Source organism: Lemur catta, chromosome 14 (genome assembly GCF_020740605.2).
Source record: "Lemur catta isolate mLemCat1 chromosome 14, mLemCat1.pri, whole genome shotgun sequence".
Classification (NCBI taxonomy): Eukaryota; Metazoa; Chordata; class Mammalia; order Primates; family Lemuridae; genus Lemur; species Lemur catta.
Genome location: NC_059141.1, coordinates 28689069 through 28705560, shown reverse-complemented (window position 1 = coordinate 28705560; position 16492 = coordinate 28689069). Strand labels below are relative to the sequence as shown.

The window sequence follows — 16492 nt, the reverse complement described above, 5'->3', positions numbered from 1 at the left end:
CCATATATTCAATGTTTTGGGTGCTTTTTTTTATTATTATGTGTGTTGCCATATCTTATCACAGACTGTGGTCTTTATGTTTATGTTATGGTCTCTTTTCTCATATGTGACTTTTAGTTTTAATGTATTTAAATTTACCTGCTTTTCTTCCCCCTCTATGGTTTGTGTTTTTTCTGTCTTAAGCCGTTTCTATGCCAAGTTACAGAGTCATTCTCTGTTCTCTTATCCTCTGGCCTTGTAGACCCTGCAGGGCAGACATCCCGATGCAAAGTGGGAACAGGAAATCTGAAAAGCATGTATTTAGATACTTTCTCTCTGCTTTTATATGCTAATATTGTTGCACAGCTGTATCTTTTCCAGGAAGAGAACGATGTTTCAAAAAATTGTTGATGCCTGTGAACAAATGCAGACTGAAGAACAGGCCGTCAAATATGTAACCATTGATCCAACCAAAAAAGAGATTATCATGTAGGTAGTCAAAACTTTGTTTCTTTTGGCAAAAATAACTTATTTTGTCTTTCTTTCTGTTCTAACACTTTCTGTTTTCTTCCTAAGGGCAATGATGATGACCGCATGTGACTTGTCTGCCATAACCAAGCCCTGGGAGGTACAAAGTCAGGTAAGTCCAGTTATGTTTGCGTTTCTGTCCCACTCGCAGGTACTGCCTGGGTGCCATGCAAAGTCCACATAAAGATCTCTGGCAACCTCAGAATTCTATTCTGACAAATTACAAACATCAGTTAGATCACAGGTCACTTGATCAGGCCCTAGAATAAGGCAAATAGAGGAAACATGGGGAAGAAAATACTTTCTTGAAAGAATTCCTTATCATTGAATAGGCTGTAAGAAATTTATATAAAATTATTCAAGGAATGTCTGAGTTTTTAAACAGAGAAGATTAGTCAGGACAAGACCAGGATAAATCATTAGCGTTTTCCTCTATAAAGGGGGTTTTGTTCCTACAATCTCTACTTTAGTGGGCTGTCAATCCTAAGAAGGCGCTGACTGTGGGTTCATGTTGGAGGTTGCCTTGCATGGAAGTTTCTACCCCACAGTGTGAGTGGGGAGGCACTAGGGTACCACTTGCTTTCTTACTAATTGGGTGAAAGAACCTTCTCCTTTTCCTTCAATAACTTCTAGAGAAAATCCTAAGCCGAAGAGGCCAGAAATAACTGGGTTCAACTATAATATAAATGTGCGTTGTACCTATAAAGACAGAATAATTTGAACCCATGGTAGGGGAGGAAAAATACTTTTTCCTCATTCGTCTTAGGTTCATGGCTGAAACCACTGTAACAAAAGGCAGATTAGCAAGAGAAAAGCATACAGGTTTATCTAAGTTTTATGTGATACACGAGGCTTCCTAAGAAATAAATCTGTGTATTTTTATGCTGAGTTTGATGAAGAAGTGGACAGTCGTGGAGAAATGGAAGTGAACAAGGAGGGTTTGATCTCGTGGTAATACACTGGGGGGAGCGTGGCAAGGCCTGTTTGTTCAGACGCCTCTTGGCATCTCTGTGTCTCTGGCTCCTTTCCTCCAGGTACAGGGAGGGCACCTCTTGAATGAGGGTCTTACGACCTGCTTTAGGGAGGAAGGGCGGGGGTGGGGAGAAGTGAGAGCAACCCTCCTGCTTCTGCAGTTTTCTCAGTTCCTTCAGCTTAAAGAACTCCATCACCACCAAGTCCCACACCAAACCCTTCCCCTCCTTCCTCCTTGCCATGCTGCTCTTCCTCCTGCATTCTTCATGCAATCGCCCAAGCCAGACGCCTGACATCTTGCTTGAGCTTATCTCCCCCATTGCAAAATCATTTCTATCACCCTTCCCACCTCCTCAGTGCAGCCTTTTACCCAGACTTCGCAGAACTATGCCGGCAGCTTCCTAACCGATCCTCTCTCATCAACTTCCTGACCCACAGATAGCTACTCCATGGCTTAAAAACTTTCTAAACTCCCCATTGCCAGAGGTTTCCAACCTTTTTTTTTTTTAAGTCTATTTTCCCCCTACAAAACTTGCGCAAAGATCACTTTATATTAATAAGCGGAAGAAGCAAAGCTACTTTAGCTTTGATCTCTCTCAGCCTGTCTCTTGGGCCCCTAGTGCACTCAGAGGAAGCCTGGGCTCCAGGAATAAAAATGACTGCCCTGAGCAATCAAGTTCAAGTTTCCAGCAAAGTTTACAAAGCCTGTTACTGCTTGTCCTTAACTCCCACTCCCAGGATCATTGCCACCACTCTCTCCCACGGTCGCCTCACACTCTGAGCTCCTACTCACAGAAGCTCTGGACATTCAATTTTATTTCTGCACATAATCTTCCCCTCCTCTTTACCTGGCAAACTACTTGTTACTCTTGATGATACAACATCAGTGCCACCTCCCTCCTTTGTGGAACTTACCTTTACTCACTTCTCCTTCACCCACAGCACTTACACTGTTATAGCACTTACCACATCGTTTACATGATTGTCTTCAATAGACTGTGAACATTTTAGAGAAAAAGGCCACATCTTAGTCCTCTTGGCAAACATGGCTCATGCCAATGCAAGGGCAGGTGTTCAATGAACTTGATGGGCATTGGGGTTTTTTTTAATGATAAAATTAACCCTTGAATATGGTCATACTGTAGTCAAGTAAAGTTATGTACTAATCTGTGTGCGAGCATATATGTGCATACACAGATATATGCTAGATGCTGACAAACAAGCAGGACAAAGGAGGACTTGGGAAGTGTTAGAGCTTGAAGTTTAATGTTTCATGGAATTAACATCCTCCCACTTCTCCTTTTTCTTGGTGAGAAGCAGTAGCAGTGGCAAATAGGAGATACACACTCTCAGAAAAAGTCTAGAACCCTGAAGTAGGAAGAAAAAGTTCCGCTTTCCCATTTCAATGTAATCGGTAAATGATGTATTTTTAAAAAATAAGTGCACAGGGCTCAATGACACCTCAAGTGTTGACTATAAATTCTGTCCTTAAATGTCACTTGTGCTAATAAAATGCAAGTTCTCTATTAATAAGTGGATTTAGTGAACCAAACCTTTCTCATTTGCAGGTGGCACTGCTGGTTGCAAGTGAATTTTGGGAACAAGGAGATCTGGAGAGAACAGTGCTGCAGCAACAACCTATTGTAAAGACCTTGACATGAAAATGCATCTTTGTTAAAATTATTGGTAAAAATCAGTCTATTTTGTTCATTCGATCTTAGAAACCTATCTTAAAAGGATTTATTTCCCTTTCTAGCCTATGATGGACAGAAACAAAAAAGATGAACTACCTAAACTTCAAGTTGGATTCATTGATTTTGTTTGTACTTTTGTGTATAAGGTAAGTAAGCAAATTATTTGAATGAAATATGTAAACATTTGGATGAGAAATTTTCTTTCAAACTATAACTAAAATAAAAAAAGTAGTCGCCCATATGGAAAGCCATTAGAGATGTCATTGTTTCTCCAAAATACTTTGAGGTTTTACCTTGATCTCATTCAGGGGTGGAGTAAAAGGTGAGAGAAATCAGAAGTGAGCAGATTGAAGACTTAGTCAGTACCTTTTTCCCAAGCTTCCAAGGCATCTAGTTAATTAAGCTCATCCAGCAGCTCTGAGCACCGTTAATCCCTTACAGCTCCTCCTCTGCATATGAAAGATACTGTAAATCAACTGCATGTTTCCTGTAGTTTCTGATCTCAAATTCTCTCTAGGAGTTCTCACGGTTTCACAAAGAAATCACGCCTATGCTGAATGGTCTTGAGAATAACAGGGTGGAATGGAAAACCCTCGCTGATGAGTATGATGCAAAGATGAAAGTAATTGAAGAGGAGGCAAAAAAGCAGGAAGAAGGAAACATGATCGAAAAAGGTTAGATGGAATCTGTTTTTGCTCCCTGTAAAGTAGCCGGAAGTCAGGCTGAACTTAATGTCACATGGCAGAAGCATAAAGAGTTAATGCAAATAGGAAACCCGCTCTACTGGTGCAGACAGGTTTACAAGAAGTTGACTACTGGTTTTCAGTTTTTTCCCCCCAAACAAGATCTTATGTATCACTCCAGATACAATTGAGGGGTCCAGTTGAAGTAGAGGTTGGAGCTAGGTTTCTTCTTTCCTCTAGAAATTGGGGGCACTTCTGAAGAACACTGAGTATTTTAGGGATAATATGAAAACCACAGAATCTGTGGGGTCAGGGTTAGGTGAGAAGACAGTTTTAGTCCCGACATCATGCATCAGCTGTTGAGACTTTGGGCAACTTGCTTAAACACTCTGAGCTTAATATTCTTGTTTGTATAATGAGAAGGTTTTACAGATCTTCAACTTAAGGAAGCCCTACATGTAAGGTAAAGCTGGACAGCTGAATGGGGTGACTTAAAGAATACTCCAAGATCCATTTTTCTGTCTCCCAAATGCCTCCACATGGTGCTAATTTTTCTGGCATGAAATTTCTACTTCTAAAATCACTCTATGAGGTTTAACATTGTTTTCAGAAAGCCTATGTTCAAATGCTCAGGATCAACTATTAGTTCATCTAATGACCCAAACGTCACCTTGAAAGTGGAACGCTAATTTCTGTCTTGAAAGTTTAGGACTCTAAAGGTTTTGTAAGGAACTGTTATTGTTTAACAAAAAAATCATCTCTGTGGAGAGGCTTTGAAAGATGATACATTCCTTTTAGATAGTTCTATTGTGTTTAGTAGTATTTTGAACAATTCATAGGGGGAGAAAGTATTTTTCTTAACAGTTAATGATGTCCTTCAACGAATAAAAACAGGAGTTTCTGACTCCTTGAATCCATTCATTTGGGTATCTATTCTGTACAAGGGCCTGAGATAGGCAGGCCGTGGGGCAAAATGGGGTCCTTATTTTGAGGAACTTACCATCTGGTGGGGGGAGCTAGACATTAAACCGTCAATATCAGTCAGGTGTGCAGGCTCCTGCCTATAATCCTAGTACTCTGGGAGGCCAAGGCAGGAAGATTGAGGCCAGGAGTTCGAGACTAGCTGGGGCAAAATAGCCAGACCCCCATCTCTACAAAATAAATTTAAAAAGTTAACTGGGCATGGTGGCGTGCATCTATAGTCCCAGCTGCTCAGGAGGCTGAGGCAGGAGGATTGGTTAAGCCCAGGAGCTTGAGGCTGCCGTGATCTGCAATCAGGCCATTGCACTCCTGCCTGGGCATCAGAGCGAGACTCTGCCTCAAAAAAAAAAAAATCTATCTATCTAAATAAATAATCAATACACAATTGATGATCTACCTGTGAGCTTCAGAGAAAACAGGTGTGTATGTGGGGCATGAGGAAGACTTTTCTGAAGAAGGACGCTTTAATGCTAAAAGTCTTAAGACAGTAAGAGTTGGCTAAGAACAGAAAGGAAGAGGGGTAGGGGGAAAAGGGAAATGACAGAATATGGACAAAGGCTTGAAGTGTAAATGAGCTTGGTACAACTGAAGAATTTAAAAGCTGGTGAGCTGGAATCTGGAGCGTAAGGAGGGCAAACTACTAGATGAAGTGCAGGCAGCTGTCAGCGATTGCCTTGACGGCCTAGCTAAGGATTTCAGCCTTTCAAAGTCATGAGAAGGATTGAAACAGGGAAGTGGTAAGATCTAATTTGCATTTCAGAAAGATATTAATCAGTGAATTTTACTGAGCAAGTGAAAAGCAAGAGTATTTCTTAGTATTATTAAATTTAACATTTATCTCAATTTTATGATGAAGAGATTAAGTCCTTTATGTGGCTCCTGATATAGTCTTTTAGGATCCAGTATATTGGATTTGGATCTTCTATACTTTATTTGCATAAAAATTTACTTCTCAATTTTTTTCCTACTACATGGAAAATTTGTTGTGGACTAAAAACATTATTTTATATTCCCAGGCATCAAGCTTTGTGTATCAAGTTCAGATTCCCAGATTGTATAGTCTCAGAAACTGAGATGTTAATTGGCTAACCATTTATCTATTTTTCAAATGGACCCATTTTGAATATGAATTCAAGTTTTAAAATGATCAAACCCTTAGTATTTATATAGGTTAAAATTACTAATTAGGCTACAAAGTTGACACTAACATCAGGGGAGTGTTAGAATAAGAACACTATATGTCCACTGACTCATAATAACATTGCTTTTCTTGATTTTAGTAGCTGCTGAAGATACAGGAGGTGGTGGTGATGATAAAAAGTCCAAAACATGTTTAATGTTGTAATATAATCCAACTGGTATAAATTTCAAATGTTACTTTACTTTTGAAGAAAACCAGAAAACATTCAAAAGAACAGCAAATCATCAAGTAACAGTAAGAGGATCTTCAGAAAAACTATCCTGTGACTATCAAGAAAATATATGTTGCTAGACTGAAAACCATGAAGGCAAAATAAAGTTCAACAAAGTACAAAATAAGACAAAAATAGGTACATTTTTGGTGCCAACTTAATTAAAAAAAATGTAATCCTGAAACTACTCACAAATTCTTTTTAAAAAGTTAGTAATTGTATTTATTTGTTAAGGCTGCCATAATAAAGTACCACAAACTGGATGGCTTAACTAACATAAATTTATTTTCTCACAATTCTGGAGGCTAGAAGTTCAAGACCAAGAAGTTAGCAGGGTTGGTTTCTTGCAAGGCTCTCTCCTTGGCTTGTAGAAAGGTATCCTCTCCCTGTGTCGCCACATGGGGTCTTCCCTGTGTGTGTGTCTGTGTTCTAATCTCTTTTTCTTGTAAGGACTCCAGTATTGGATTAGGGACCACCCATGTGACCTCTTTTTAATCTTAATCACGTACTTAACGGCCTTCTCTCCAAATACATTCACATTCTGAGGTGCTGGGGATCGGGACTTCAACACGTGCACTGCGTGGGTGGGGGTGTGTGTGCACAATATGGCCCGTAACATTTATAGCTGTGATTCATACCTCAAACCACTTCCAGAACTAAAAATCTCTCATCAACATGTCTTACTATAAGAGTAAACACAGTATAGAATGTATAATGTATGTAAATACAGTATAAGAAAACAAAGAAAAAAGGATGTCAAATGTTATCCCATCTGAAATGCTTATGTTTTTCTACTTTTTATCCTTGACAATGGATTAATGAAGACCATACCATTTTTTGACAGTTTATTAAAACTGTCTTTGTCTTCTGCTCCCTCTTCAAAGTCTGAAATCAATCATTTTACATGTAACTAAGAATTTTTTTCAATGTTCACAACTATTCTTCTCATTGAAACAATGACCAGTTTACAAGACACTAACCAGATAACCCTAATGCAAGTTAAATCAGCTAATAAATATTATTCATCATAAAGAAGGATGTGATTTGATTATATAAGAACTTCATTATCAAAAGCAGTTTGGAATCAGTTCAACTGAGATTACTTTTTAAAAATGATTAAGAGAACTATCTACCAAGCTTCTAAATATTGAATTGTCAAGAGAAACTAAGGACAATCAACTATTTCCACTACATGGTACATGTCTGTCTGGATATCAGAGGAATTTAAGATTTCTTCCTTATCTACAGTTATGGACAAATTTAGAAAACAGAATAATAATAGTTATACCATATATATTGCCATAGGTTCGTCAAAAGATATGTAAATTATAATGAATTGTATCAAAGACCTATGAACCTCAAATGTTTTATAATAGAGAATGTTCAACTTCAAGCAGCCAAGAAATAAATCACCATTTGTTATATTTTTACAAGTGAAGTACTCAGAATCGTAAGATTGCTTCTCTCATATTAGAACGTAGTTCATAAAGGAAGGATTTTTGTCTTTTTTGTCTGTTTTGTTCATAGCTCTACCTTGGCACTTAGAGTAGTACCTGGCACAAGGTAGGCACTCAGTAAATATGAATGAATATTTTGAATAAATGTTACCACAAATAGGTATAAATAAAGAATGACTGAATGTCTCATATATATACTCATATGAGTGTTATTAAAGTCATCACCTTTGGTAAGTGATGCATGCACTCCCTCATTTCCATTGCTTAAAATAATTTTGAAACTCCACATTTAGGATCACTAGTAATTCTGGACCCCAAAATATCAGTCAGCTCAAACAACTCTCCCTTCTTGGTCATCAGAAATTGAATTTAGGGTAGAGACGCCCCACCACTGAAGGTCTGCCAAATATATGAATATGTAGGCAAATATACTTTGCCTAAGAGCCAAGTATAAGAAAGCATAACTTCAAAGCCCCCAGACCAATTGACTACACTCCAGCAAAGTCTGTGATAGGAATGTAGGAAAATTAATTTTTAAACTCATCATCTTAGAGGTCTTTACAAAGACTCCTTAAAAATATGACTCCCATTATCTGCCACTGTGTGTGAATGGATTGTTATGATTTTATATGACTGACATTTATACATGAGCTTGATGTTATAAACCATACTGGTAATACCAAATATATGCATCTATTTTTAAAGGATCTTTATTCTTCCTAGTTATCATTTAATTTTGCAGAAATTTGATTTTCTGATCACCATTAAACTACTAATATATTTTTATCATAAGATACTATTAATGTCAATTTTGCTACTGGACACTTCATTTTAAACACTTTTTCCTCAGAAATCAAGATCCCTTTATATTCACTATAAATAGTAGTAAGATGAAAAAACACAATTTCTTCCAGAAATGAGGGGACTATCAAACAAGGTTTAACATTAATAAACCCTACACTGATTTACTGTTTTCCGAATGAAGTTTAGAAAAGATTGCATAATTATTTCCTAGATAGTTTCTTTACAGCAATGCCCAACATAGTGCCTCACACATAACAGAAGCCTGATAAATATTTGTAGAATTAATAACTGGTTAATAAAAGCAAAAATCTCTGATACTAACCATTTAAAATAAGGCACCAAATTACTTATTTTGCAGTTTAATGCCAAGCACGTTTAAATGTTATTTAAAATAGTGTTATCTTCAATAAAACAATTGGTATGCTTGATCATTTTCTACATGTCGTCTTTTATTCACCAAGTCAAGCACCTTCTTCTTTATCCATTTGCTCCTTATAAAAGTGGGCCTTTACCTCTTTTTAAGAAAATCAATACATTCCTTTGAAAATTTTATTTTTGAAAATTTGTAACTTATGGACCTTTCCACAAAAAAAACAGACACAGAAGTTTACACATAGATTCTAGAAGAGCTTGGATCTCCTGAAGCACATCCATGGACCCTTGAGGGTAGGGACCCTAAGTTAAGAAGTTACACTTTATAATATACCCTTGCATACAAGTATATCCATATTTGTATGATGGTATCTGAGACAAGCTATATGCATAGAGTATTATTCAGTTAAATTATCATATTGCATAATCTCTGTTGGGGAGTCAATTTTGTGAACACATGTACTGTTTTAGACTACTGGAATCTCACTGGCTCCCCGTGGTAATAATTTACCTAATAGTAAATTATTCACGGACCAGGAAGTCAAATTTGATTATAAGGAACTCTCTTAAGTGGTAGGTGAGAAGAAAGCAAGAGAAAAGCAAGCAAAAAAACCCAAAAAGCATTCTGAAATCAGTGGTAGTGGGAAAGTAGGTGCTTAAAACAAGGATGCCAGTGTATCAAAGCGAAGGAAAGAGGTTAAAGACATACTTAATTTACCTTATTTTTGTGAGACTCCAATAATCCTAATAATTTAAAATAATTGAGGCAAAGTAACATAAATATGAATCAGTAAAAAAAAATCCCCTAAATATGCAGGAACAATGAAATCTCTGTAAAGAGTATAAGTTCCATCCTCTGGGAGCTACAGAAGAAACAGAGTTACAGAAAAGCAATCAAAAAGATATATAAAGGACAGGGAAAAGTGTCTCTAACAGAACTAATAAACTTCAACGCACCTGACATCCTGAGAGTACCAGGATTTTTATTTCCAAAGACAAACCACTCAAGCTGCAGGTTGTAGACAAAATTTTAATGAAGTGTCAAAATGTACTTTCACATTAAAGAATGTCAACTTCTCTCTTCTATCTCACAGAAACAAATCCTGAAAATACTCATCAAATTCTTCTTCCCTATTTAAAAGAAAAAGTATACATATTGAATAAAAATCCAGAGTAAAAAAATTACGAGGTAACACATTATATGAGATTAGTAAAATACTTTAATTCAACATATTGACTGATTTCTCTATATAATCAATATATTCCCATGATTCAGCCATCAAATAATTTTAGTTTCTAGAATAATCATAACTATCCCCAAATTGATTAAAATTAAAATACTTCACATGTTGGCGCCTCTCCCTAAATGTATTACCTAACATTTTGCTTTGAAGTACTTTGTGAGATAGTTTTTCTCTACTTTGTTGGTTTACATTATACCTTCTATCATTCTCATTTCAAACTACAGTCTGCTCAAGAAATAAATGAAAAAGAAACTACTTTTAAGGGAAAATATGCTTAGGCTGCAGTTTTTTATTACTTTGAAATAGAAAATATACTATGTATTTACAGCAGTAAAGATTATATCTAAAACAAAGAATAGAACTCTTTGAAAAGAGATATTAAATTAGGTTATAACATATCAAAATACTATGAAAATTGTGAAGTACTAAATAAATGTTAGAGCTAGGAATCAGAGTGATACAGTGGAAATAGTACAGGCTTTCAAATGATACAGTGCTAAGTCCCAGCTCTGTCATTATTATTAGCTGTGTGAGCAAGTTACTTAACTTCTCTGAACTCCATTTCTTTGTCTGTAAAATGAAGATAATTACATTCCCTCATAGAGTTATTGTGAGAAGTAAATGAACGCAATTGCTTTTCTTCCTTCTGGGAACAGGGGATCAAGGAGGATAATAAAAATTGGCCTACCAGTCTCTTTAGAAAATGTTATTTAAGGTCAGATATTCACAAAAAGACTCCATCATTTGGTTTTAAATAATCGAGACTGCATAAAGCCATCACAACCATATTCAAATTTAAGGAAAAAATTAATTACAGAATCAAATAAAGTTGATTAAGAAATTATCTGTAATTTGGGATTCCCCCTGCTACTGTTTCTTTTTCCTAGCGTGAGAACTTAAATATATGAAATTGTTTGAACCTCTGTATGGACTAGGACGCTCAGTACTTGATTAATGTCACAAAAGTTGAATACTTACAGAGTTTTGTGTTATGAAAGCCTTCATAGGATTTGCTCAAGTATCTTTATTGCCTAAGAAGGTGAGTTGACTCTATGACCTGTTTTGTCATTCTCAGCTATAAAGCTCTTCAAGGGGAAGTGTTCAATAAATGATCAGGAAATTTAGTTAGTAGTTTTAATTGGACAGTAATATTTTGTTTACAGCAGTAGCTTTTTTATAGTTTGATATATAATAGTAACACTTTTGTGAATTCTTTATTGGGCTGGAAAAAAAGATTCAAGTTACAGAAAAAAGTAATCTTGCTTACAAAAAAAAAAAAAAAACTCTTTCCAACACACCTGAATTCTATTATACTGTGATCATATGGTGAAATGTTTTATAATCAGTTTAAATTAATGAATTATAATTCATTCAACAGGTCTATTTCTATTATGAACCATTATGCCTAGGGACCAACAAAATGGGACTAAAATTTACTGAGCACTTACTATATTTGTAGGAATTACACCAGGTGCTTTACCATCTTTAATGTATTTAATCTTCACAATAAACTCTATGGGGTATTATATTATCCACCTTTAACAGAGAAATTCAAGTGGTGAACATTCTAGTATATGACAAGAGCTGACAGTATTCCAACCCATACTCAGACAGTGATTCCTTTTCCAACCCATAGCAGAGAACAATAAGTGCTCTGAGCTATCTGTCCTTTTGTGTGTTAGGTAGGTGTTGCAGGTAGACTTTTAAACCTGCATAAATCATCAAGGGGCCCCTCTGTATGGGTTTATGAGAATCACAGTATCATGGAACAGGCGACTCTGGAAGATAGTAAACAGCCCTCTCTGAAGAAATCCAAGCAAGGACCAGAGGGTCATCTGTTAAGGTGAGCTGATGAAAGCTTTATTTACCAGGAGGAAGTTGGACACGTTGGCTGTTTATGACCACAAACAATGGCTGGGAATAAACTCTAATCTTCACCAGACTAGGTAGAACTTCACATTTAACAGACATTCATGATGTTAAATATTTTCAACTGTTAACAAGAATGGCTGTGGTTATAACTTCCTAAACTGATTTAAAGGTATGTATTATCTATTAATATCAGTACTTACTGTGATTTTTCATCTGTCTCTGGTAGTGGACCCTTCCAAAGTTCAGATTCTGAAGCACTTTCTTCCTCATCAGAGTTTCCTATTCATTTAAAAGAGATGTTTTTAAAAGTGTATTATGTTTAAAATACATTTTGAACTCTCACCAATACAATTAAACTAATTTAACTGCAATTTAGCTTCAACTTGTATGGCTCCCTAGAAATTTAACTCCCTCTTCCAGATACAATAAATTCTTTTAAAAAATAAATAAATAAGCTAGGAGATGCCAAACAGTCTCAGCAAAAAGGCCAAGGATTTAAAGTCTCATGAAAAACTCCTCTAAGTCATGCTGAGTTAAAGTAGCAATTCCAATATTAACTCTTTATAAGGGAATTCTCTCTTAAAAGTTTCATGAAAAACTCCTCTAAGTTACACTGAGTTAAAGTAGCAATTCTAATATTAACTCTTTATAAGGGAATTCTCTCTAACAATATAAATGTCTTTGATTTAGTTTCTTCTTTTTCTTGGTTATACAAAAGATATGCAAGTTAAGATTTTTATAGAGAACATATTTACATTAGGATCAATACCTCAAGAACTGAGCTAGTAAGACCAGCTAGTTTAATTTAAAAAATGTCAGACTTCCTTTTAAAACTGATGCTGATTACTTAATTGAAAGAACCTTGTTACAGTGAAAAAACAAGCATTCTCATACATTGTTGCAAATAAAAATTCTGTAAACCCTTTTCTTGAGGAAGATCTGGCAATATATTATAGATCAGTTTAAAACAAATATCCTTTGACCAGCAATGCTGCTTTAGGAATTTGATTATTATGATAAAAAAGCACCTCAGATATATAGGCACAAAGATGCACACTGTATAACAACAATAACAAAAGAAAACATCCTAATTGCCACCAATTAGGGCTTAAGGATTGGCTAAATAAATACTATACAGCTGTTTAAAAAACCTTAGCATATCTATATATACTGCCCTGGGAAAATATCTTTTCTATATCAAATTTTAAAAAGTTACAGAAAGTATGCATAGTATAATCTGATTTATGTTAAAAAAATTATATATATGTTATATACATATAAATTTATATACATATTATAAGTTTGTAAGAACTAACCAATTTCCAAGTTGTTTGTATTTTAAACAATGAGCATATGTTACCTTCAAAAACAGTAAAAACAATAAAGATACTTTCATTATGAAAACATAACAAAACAGACCTGTTTCAAATGAATCACCTTATATTAGTCAACTAAAAATTATGAAATACTGAAAAATGTATTATCAGGCAATAACACTATATTTCACAAAGAAGTAATAATTACATTAGCAAACAATTCCCTTCCTATAACAACCTAATCTAAAAAAGAACTGACCCAAATGTGGCCTGTCAATACAGAATGTCCCTTAGTTAAACACAACACAAAAATAAAACAGCATTGATTTGCTACAGTGGTTCTAGCCTTTTATCTGTTGGACTTTGATCCTTGAATCAACATGTATGTCTGAACTTTGGTCCTAACTGAATCTATTCTGGCACCAATTCTAACAAAAATGTCAAAAAAAGGGGAGGGAGGGTGTTTTGTATTTTTAATGATCTACATACAAATGATGATAAAATTATGAAGTCTTGGGAACAAGATTCCTACTCAATGACAGCCATCACTAGAACTGCCAGTATCCCAAATTGATAATGTGAGAAAAAAGAATAAAAGGTCCTCTATCCTTCTTTTTTTTTTTTTTTTTTTGAGACAGAGTCTCACTCTGTTGCCCAGGCTAGAGTGCTGTGGCATCAGCCTAGCTCACAGCAACTTCAAACTCCTGGGCTCAAGCAATCCTTCTGCCTCAGCCTCCCAAGTAGCTGGACGACAGGCATGCACCACCATGCCCGGCTAATTTTTTTCTATATATTTTTAGTTGTCCAGCTAATTTCTTTCTATTTTTAGTAGAGACACGGTCTTGCTCTTGCTCAGGCTGGTCTCAACTCCTGAGCTCAAACAATCCTCCCACCTCACCCTCCCAGAGTGCTAGGATTACAGGTGTGAGCCACCATGCCTGGCCTCCTCTATCCTTATTTTTATGAAAACTCACTAACATGAAATAAAGAAAGAACACAAAAACTAAGGCCTAATAAAGCTATTACTATGGTGTTATTCTGTTAATGACATCAGAGAAGAAAACCTAAATGGCCTTTAAAAGCAGGCAGCTAATTTCAAAAGGTCTTACAACCACCTGTTCCCTTGCTCCCTCCCTAGAGTACTTCCGACATGGCAGCTTTCCTACATTAGTTTTCTAATGCCAATTTTATTAAAAAAATAAAATCAGTTCAGAATAACATTATAAAATAACTCTCTTTGAAAGAGTACCCACTAAAAAAGTGGCCAAATATCCTTAGAGAATCAAGTCTACAAGACTGGACTAGTGACCTTTAAAGTCCCTTAAACCCCATGAATCTATAGTATCCTGGTTCCCTGAGGGTGACAGCCACTACAAATAACTGTTATAACCTGCCAGAGGTGGGAGGGGTATTGCTAAGGAAATAACAAGTGGAACAGGCAATACAAAAGGATGCTCTTAGAGCATAAGTATCAAATCTATGCAGTAATTATTGGCAAACGGGGATCAAAATTTAAGTGACTGACTTTTCGAGTTGAACAGGAACCTGGAGGTCATTTAATCCAACACTTATCCAATGAATGAATCTTTCACTGCAACACCTCCAACAACAAATGGCCATCCAATCTATGCTTGAACACTCACTATTTCCTGAGGCAGTCCATTCCTCCATTGTTTTGTGAGACAGCTCTAAGTGACAAGTTTTTCCTTTAATTGAGGCAAAAATCTGTCTTCAGACAATTTTATCCATAGATTTTAGTTCTGCCAACCAGAGTCACCAAAAATAAGTCTCCTACATAGTAGCAGCCTTGTAAATACATATATAGCAGTTTCCAGGTCCACCTCCTCAGTTCTTCCCTTCCATCCTGTCACTTTTCTCCAAGCTAAACATCTGCAGTTCCTCCAACATTTTTCCTACCACATATTGCAAGTTCTCTCAACACCGTGGTTGTTCTCTTCTTGACCTGCTTCAAGTTTTCAACGTTCCCTTTAGAGTGTGGTGCCTAAAACTGCATACAATTTTCCCTATATGCTTTGAATAATGAAAACAGTCTACCTTCTTGGTTTTTGTGGATATTATATCTAATAATTTGCCCTCCTAAAGAAATGGTAATGTCTCCAATATTCATAACAAATGAACAAGTCAGATTTTTACAGACTTTACTTTTGATCTGATCAATTCTAGAGAACAAATGCACAATCTGTATAATGTCTGTTATTTTTCTTTTCTCTGACATCACAATAACAGCTACAGGTTATCAAGGACTTACTCTGTGTCCAGCACATACTTTATTTGTATTTTTCTCATTGGATTCTGATAGTAATTCAACAAAGTGGGTCTCTTTATGTCCATTTTACAGACAGAAGTGAGACATGGATCAAATCATTTAATACAGATCTGTATAATGCATTTGCCAAAATTTGGGCATAAAGCATAGACTTACATTTGATTCACTGACAGTTATTGATACTACATAAAATGGCATAGAATTTGGAATTATAAACTTATATTTACTCCTAGTTCTGCCATTAACTATTTGACCTTGGAATCTTTACTTAAATTCTCTGGTTCTCAGAACATCTAATGTATAGCATGGTGATTACAGGTAACAATGCTGTACTGTATACTTAAAATTTGCTAAGAGGGTAGCAAATCATAAAGTTGTACACCTTAAATATATACAATTTTAAAAATTGAGTTTCTTCATTTAAAAAATTCTCTAGATCTTGGTTTTCTCATCTACAAAATGGAAATATTATATGCCCATTATTAAGATTAAATGAGGTAACATATCTAAAGCACTTGCCATTGCAGACAACAGAGTAGAAAATCAACAAATGCAAGTCAAAATGCTTTTTCCCCATAGAAATTGAGTTTTTCTCCATGGATTTGGTTTTAATAATCTATATGTTAAATCAGTTAAGAGGGTAAGTGGATATTACTCAAACGGAAATAAAAGACAGAAATAGTGAAATGTGAGTTCTGAAATTGCCAAGACCATCTAAAACAGATGACTAACCATCTGAGAGGGTTATCTGGGGTTGGCATATCATAACACTGTACATGTCTCCTGCTTGCTATGGTAACGGCCTAGTTGTCAAACAGACAGCAGGTCACCTTGAGGTGGATAATTTGTTTCTTCAAGGGTCAAACTAAGCTAGGGGTTCTTCAGATTGGG

General features: G+C 35.8%; 2 protein-coding genes across 4 annotated transcripts in view; one reads left to right on the top strand and one right to left on the bottom strand.

Moving 5' to 3' along the window:
- The window catches only part of PDE6C (phosphodiesterase 6C), a 45219-nt gene extending 38845 nt beyond the window's left edge, over nucleotides 1–6374 (top strand). Inside the window, exons 17-22 of the mRNA XM_045567787.1 lie at nucleotides 361–468; nucleotides 556–619; nucleotides 3048–3122; nucleotides 3236–3319; nucleotides 3691–3847; nucleotides 6118–6374. Coding sequence (XP_045423743.1) covers nucleotides 361–468; nucleotides 556–619; nucleotides 3048–3122; nucleotides 3236–3319; nucleotides 3691–3847; nucleotides 6118–6182 — 553 coding nt within the window. The 3' untranslated portion in view covers nucleotides 6183–6374. The remainder of the gene's footprint in view (nucleotides 1–360; nucleotides 469–555; nucleotides 620–3047; nucleotides 3123–3235; nucleotides 3320–3690; nucleotides 3848–6117) is intronic.
- Nucleotides 6375–9892: 3518 nt separating this feature from the next.
- The window catches only part of LOC123649634 (protein FRA10AC1), a 32133-nt gene continuing 25533 nt past the window's right edge, over nucleotides 9893–16492 (bottom strand). For all 3 annotated transcript variants that reach the window (XM_045567784.1, XM_045567785.1, XM_045567786.1), the window contains 2 exons: nucleotides 12199–12277; nucleotides 9893–10013 (listed from right to left, as the gene is read on the bottom strand). In XM_045567784.1, coding sequence (XP_045423740.1) covers nucleotides 9971–10013; nucleotides 12199–12277 — 122 coding nt within the window. In that variant the 3' untranslated portion in view covers nucleotides 9893–9970. The remainder of the gene's footprint in view (nucleotides 10014–12198; nucleotides 12278–16492) is intronic.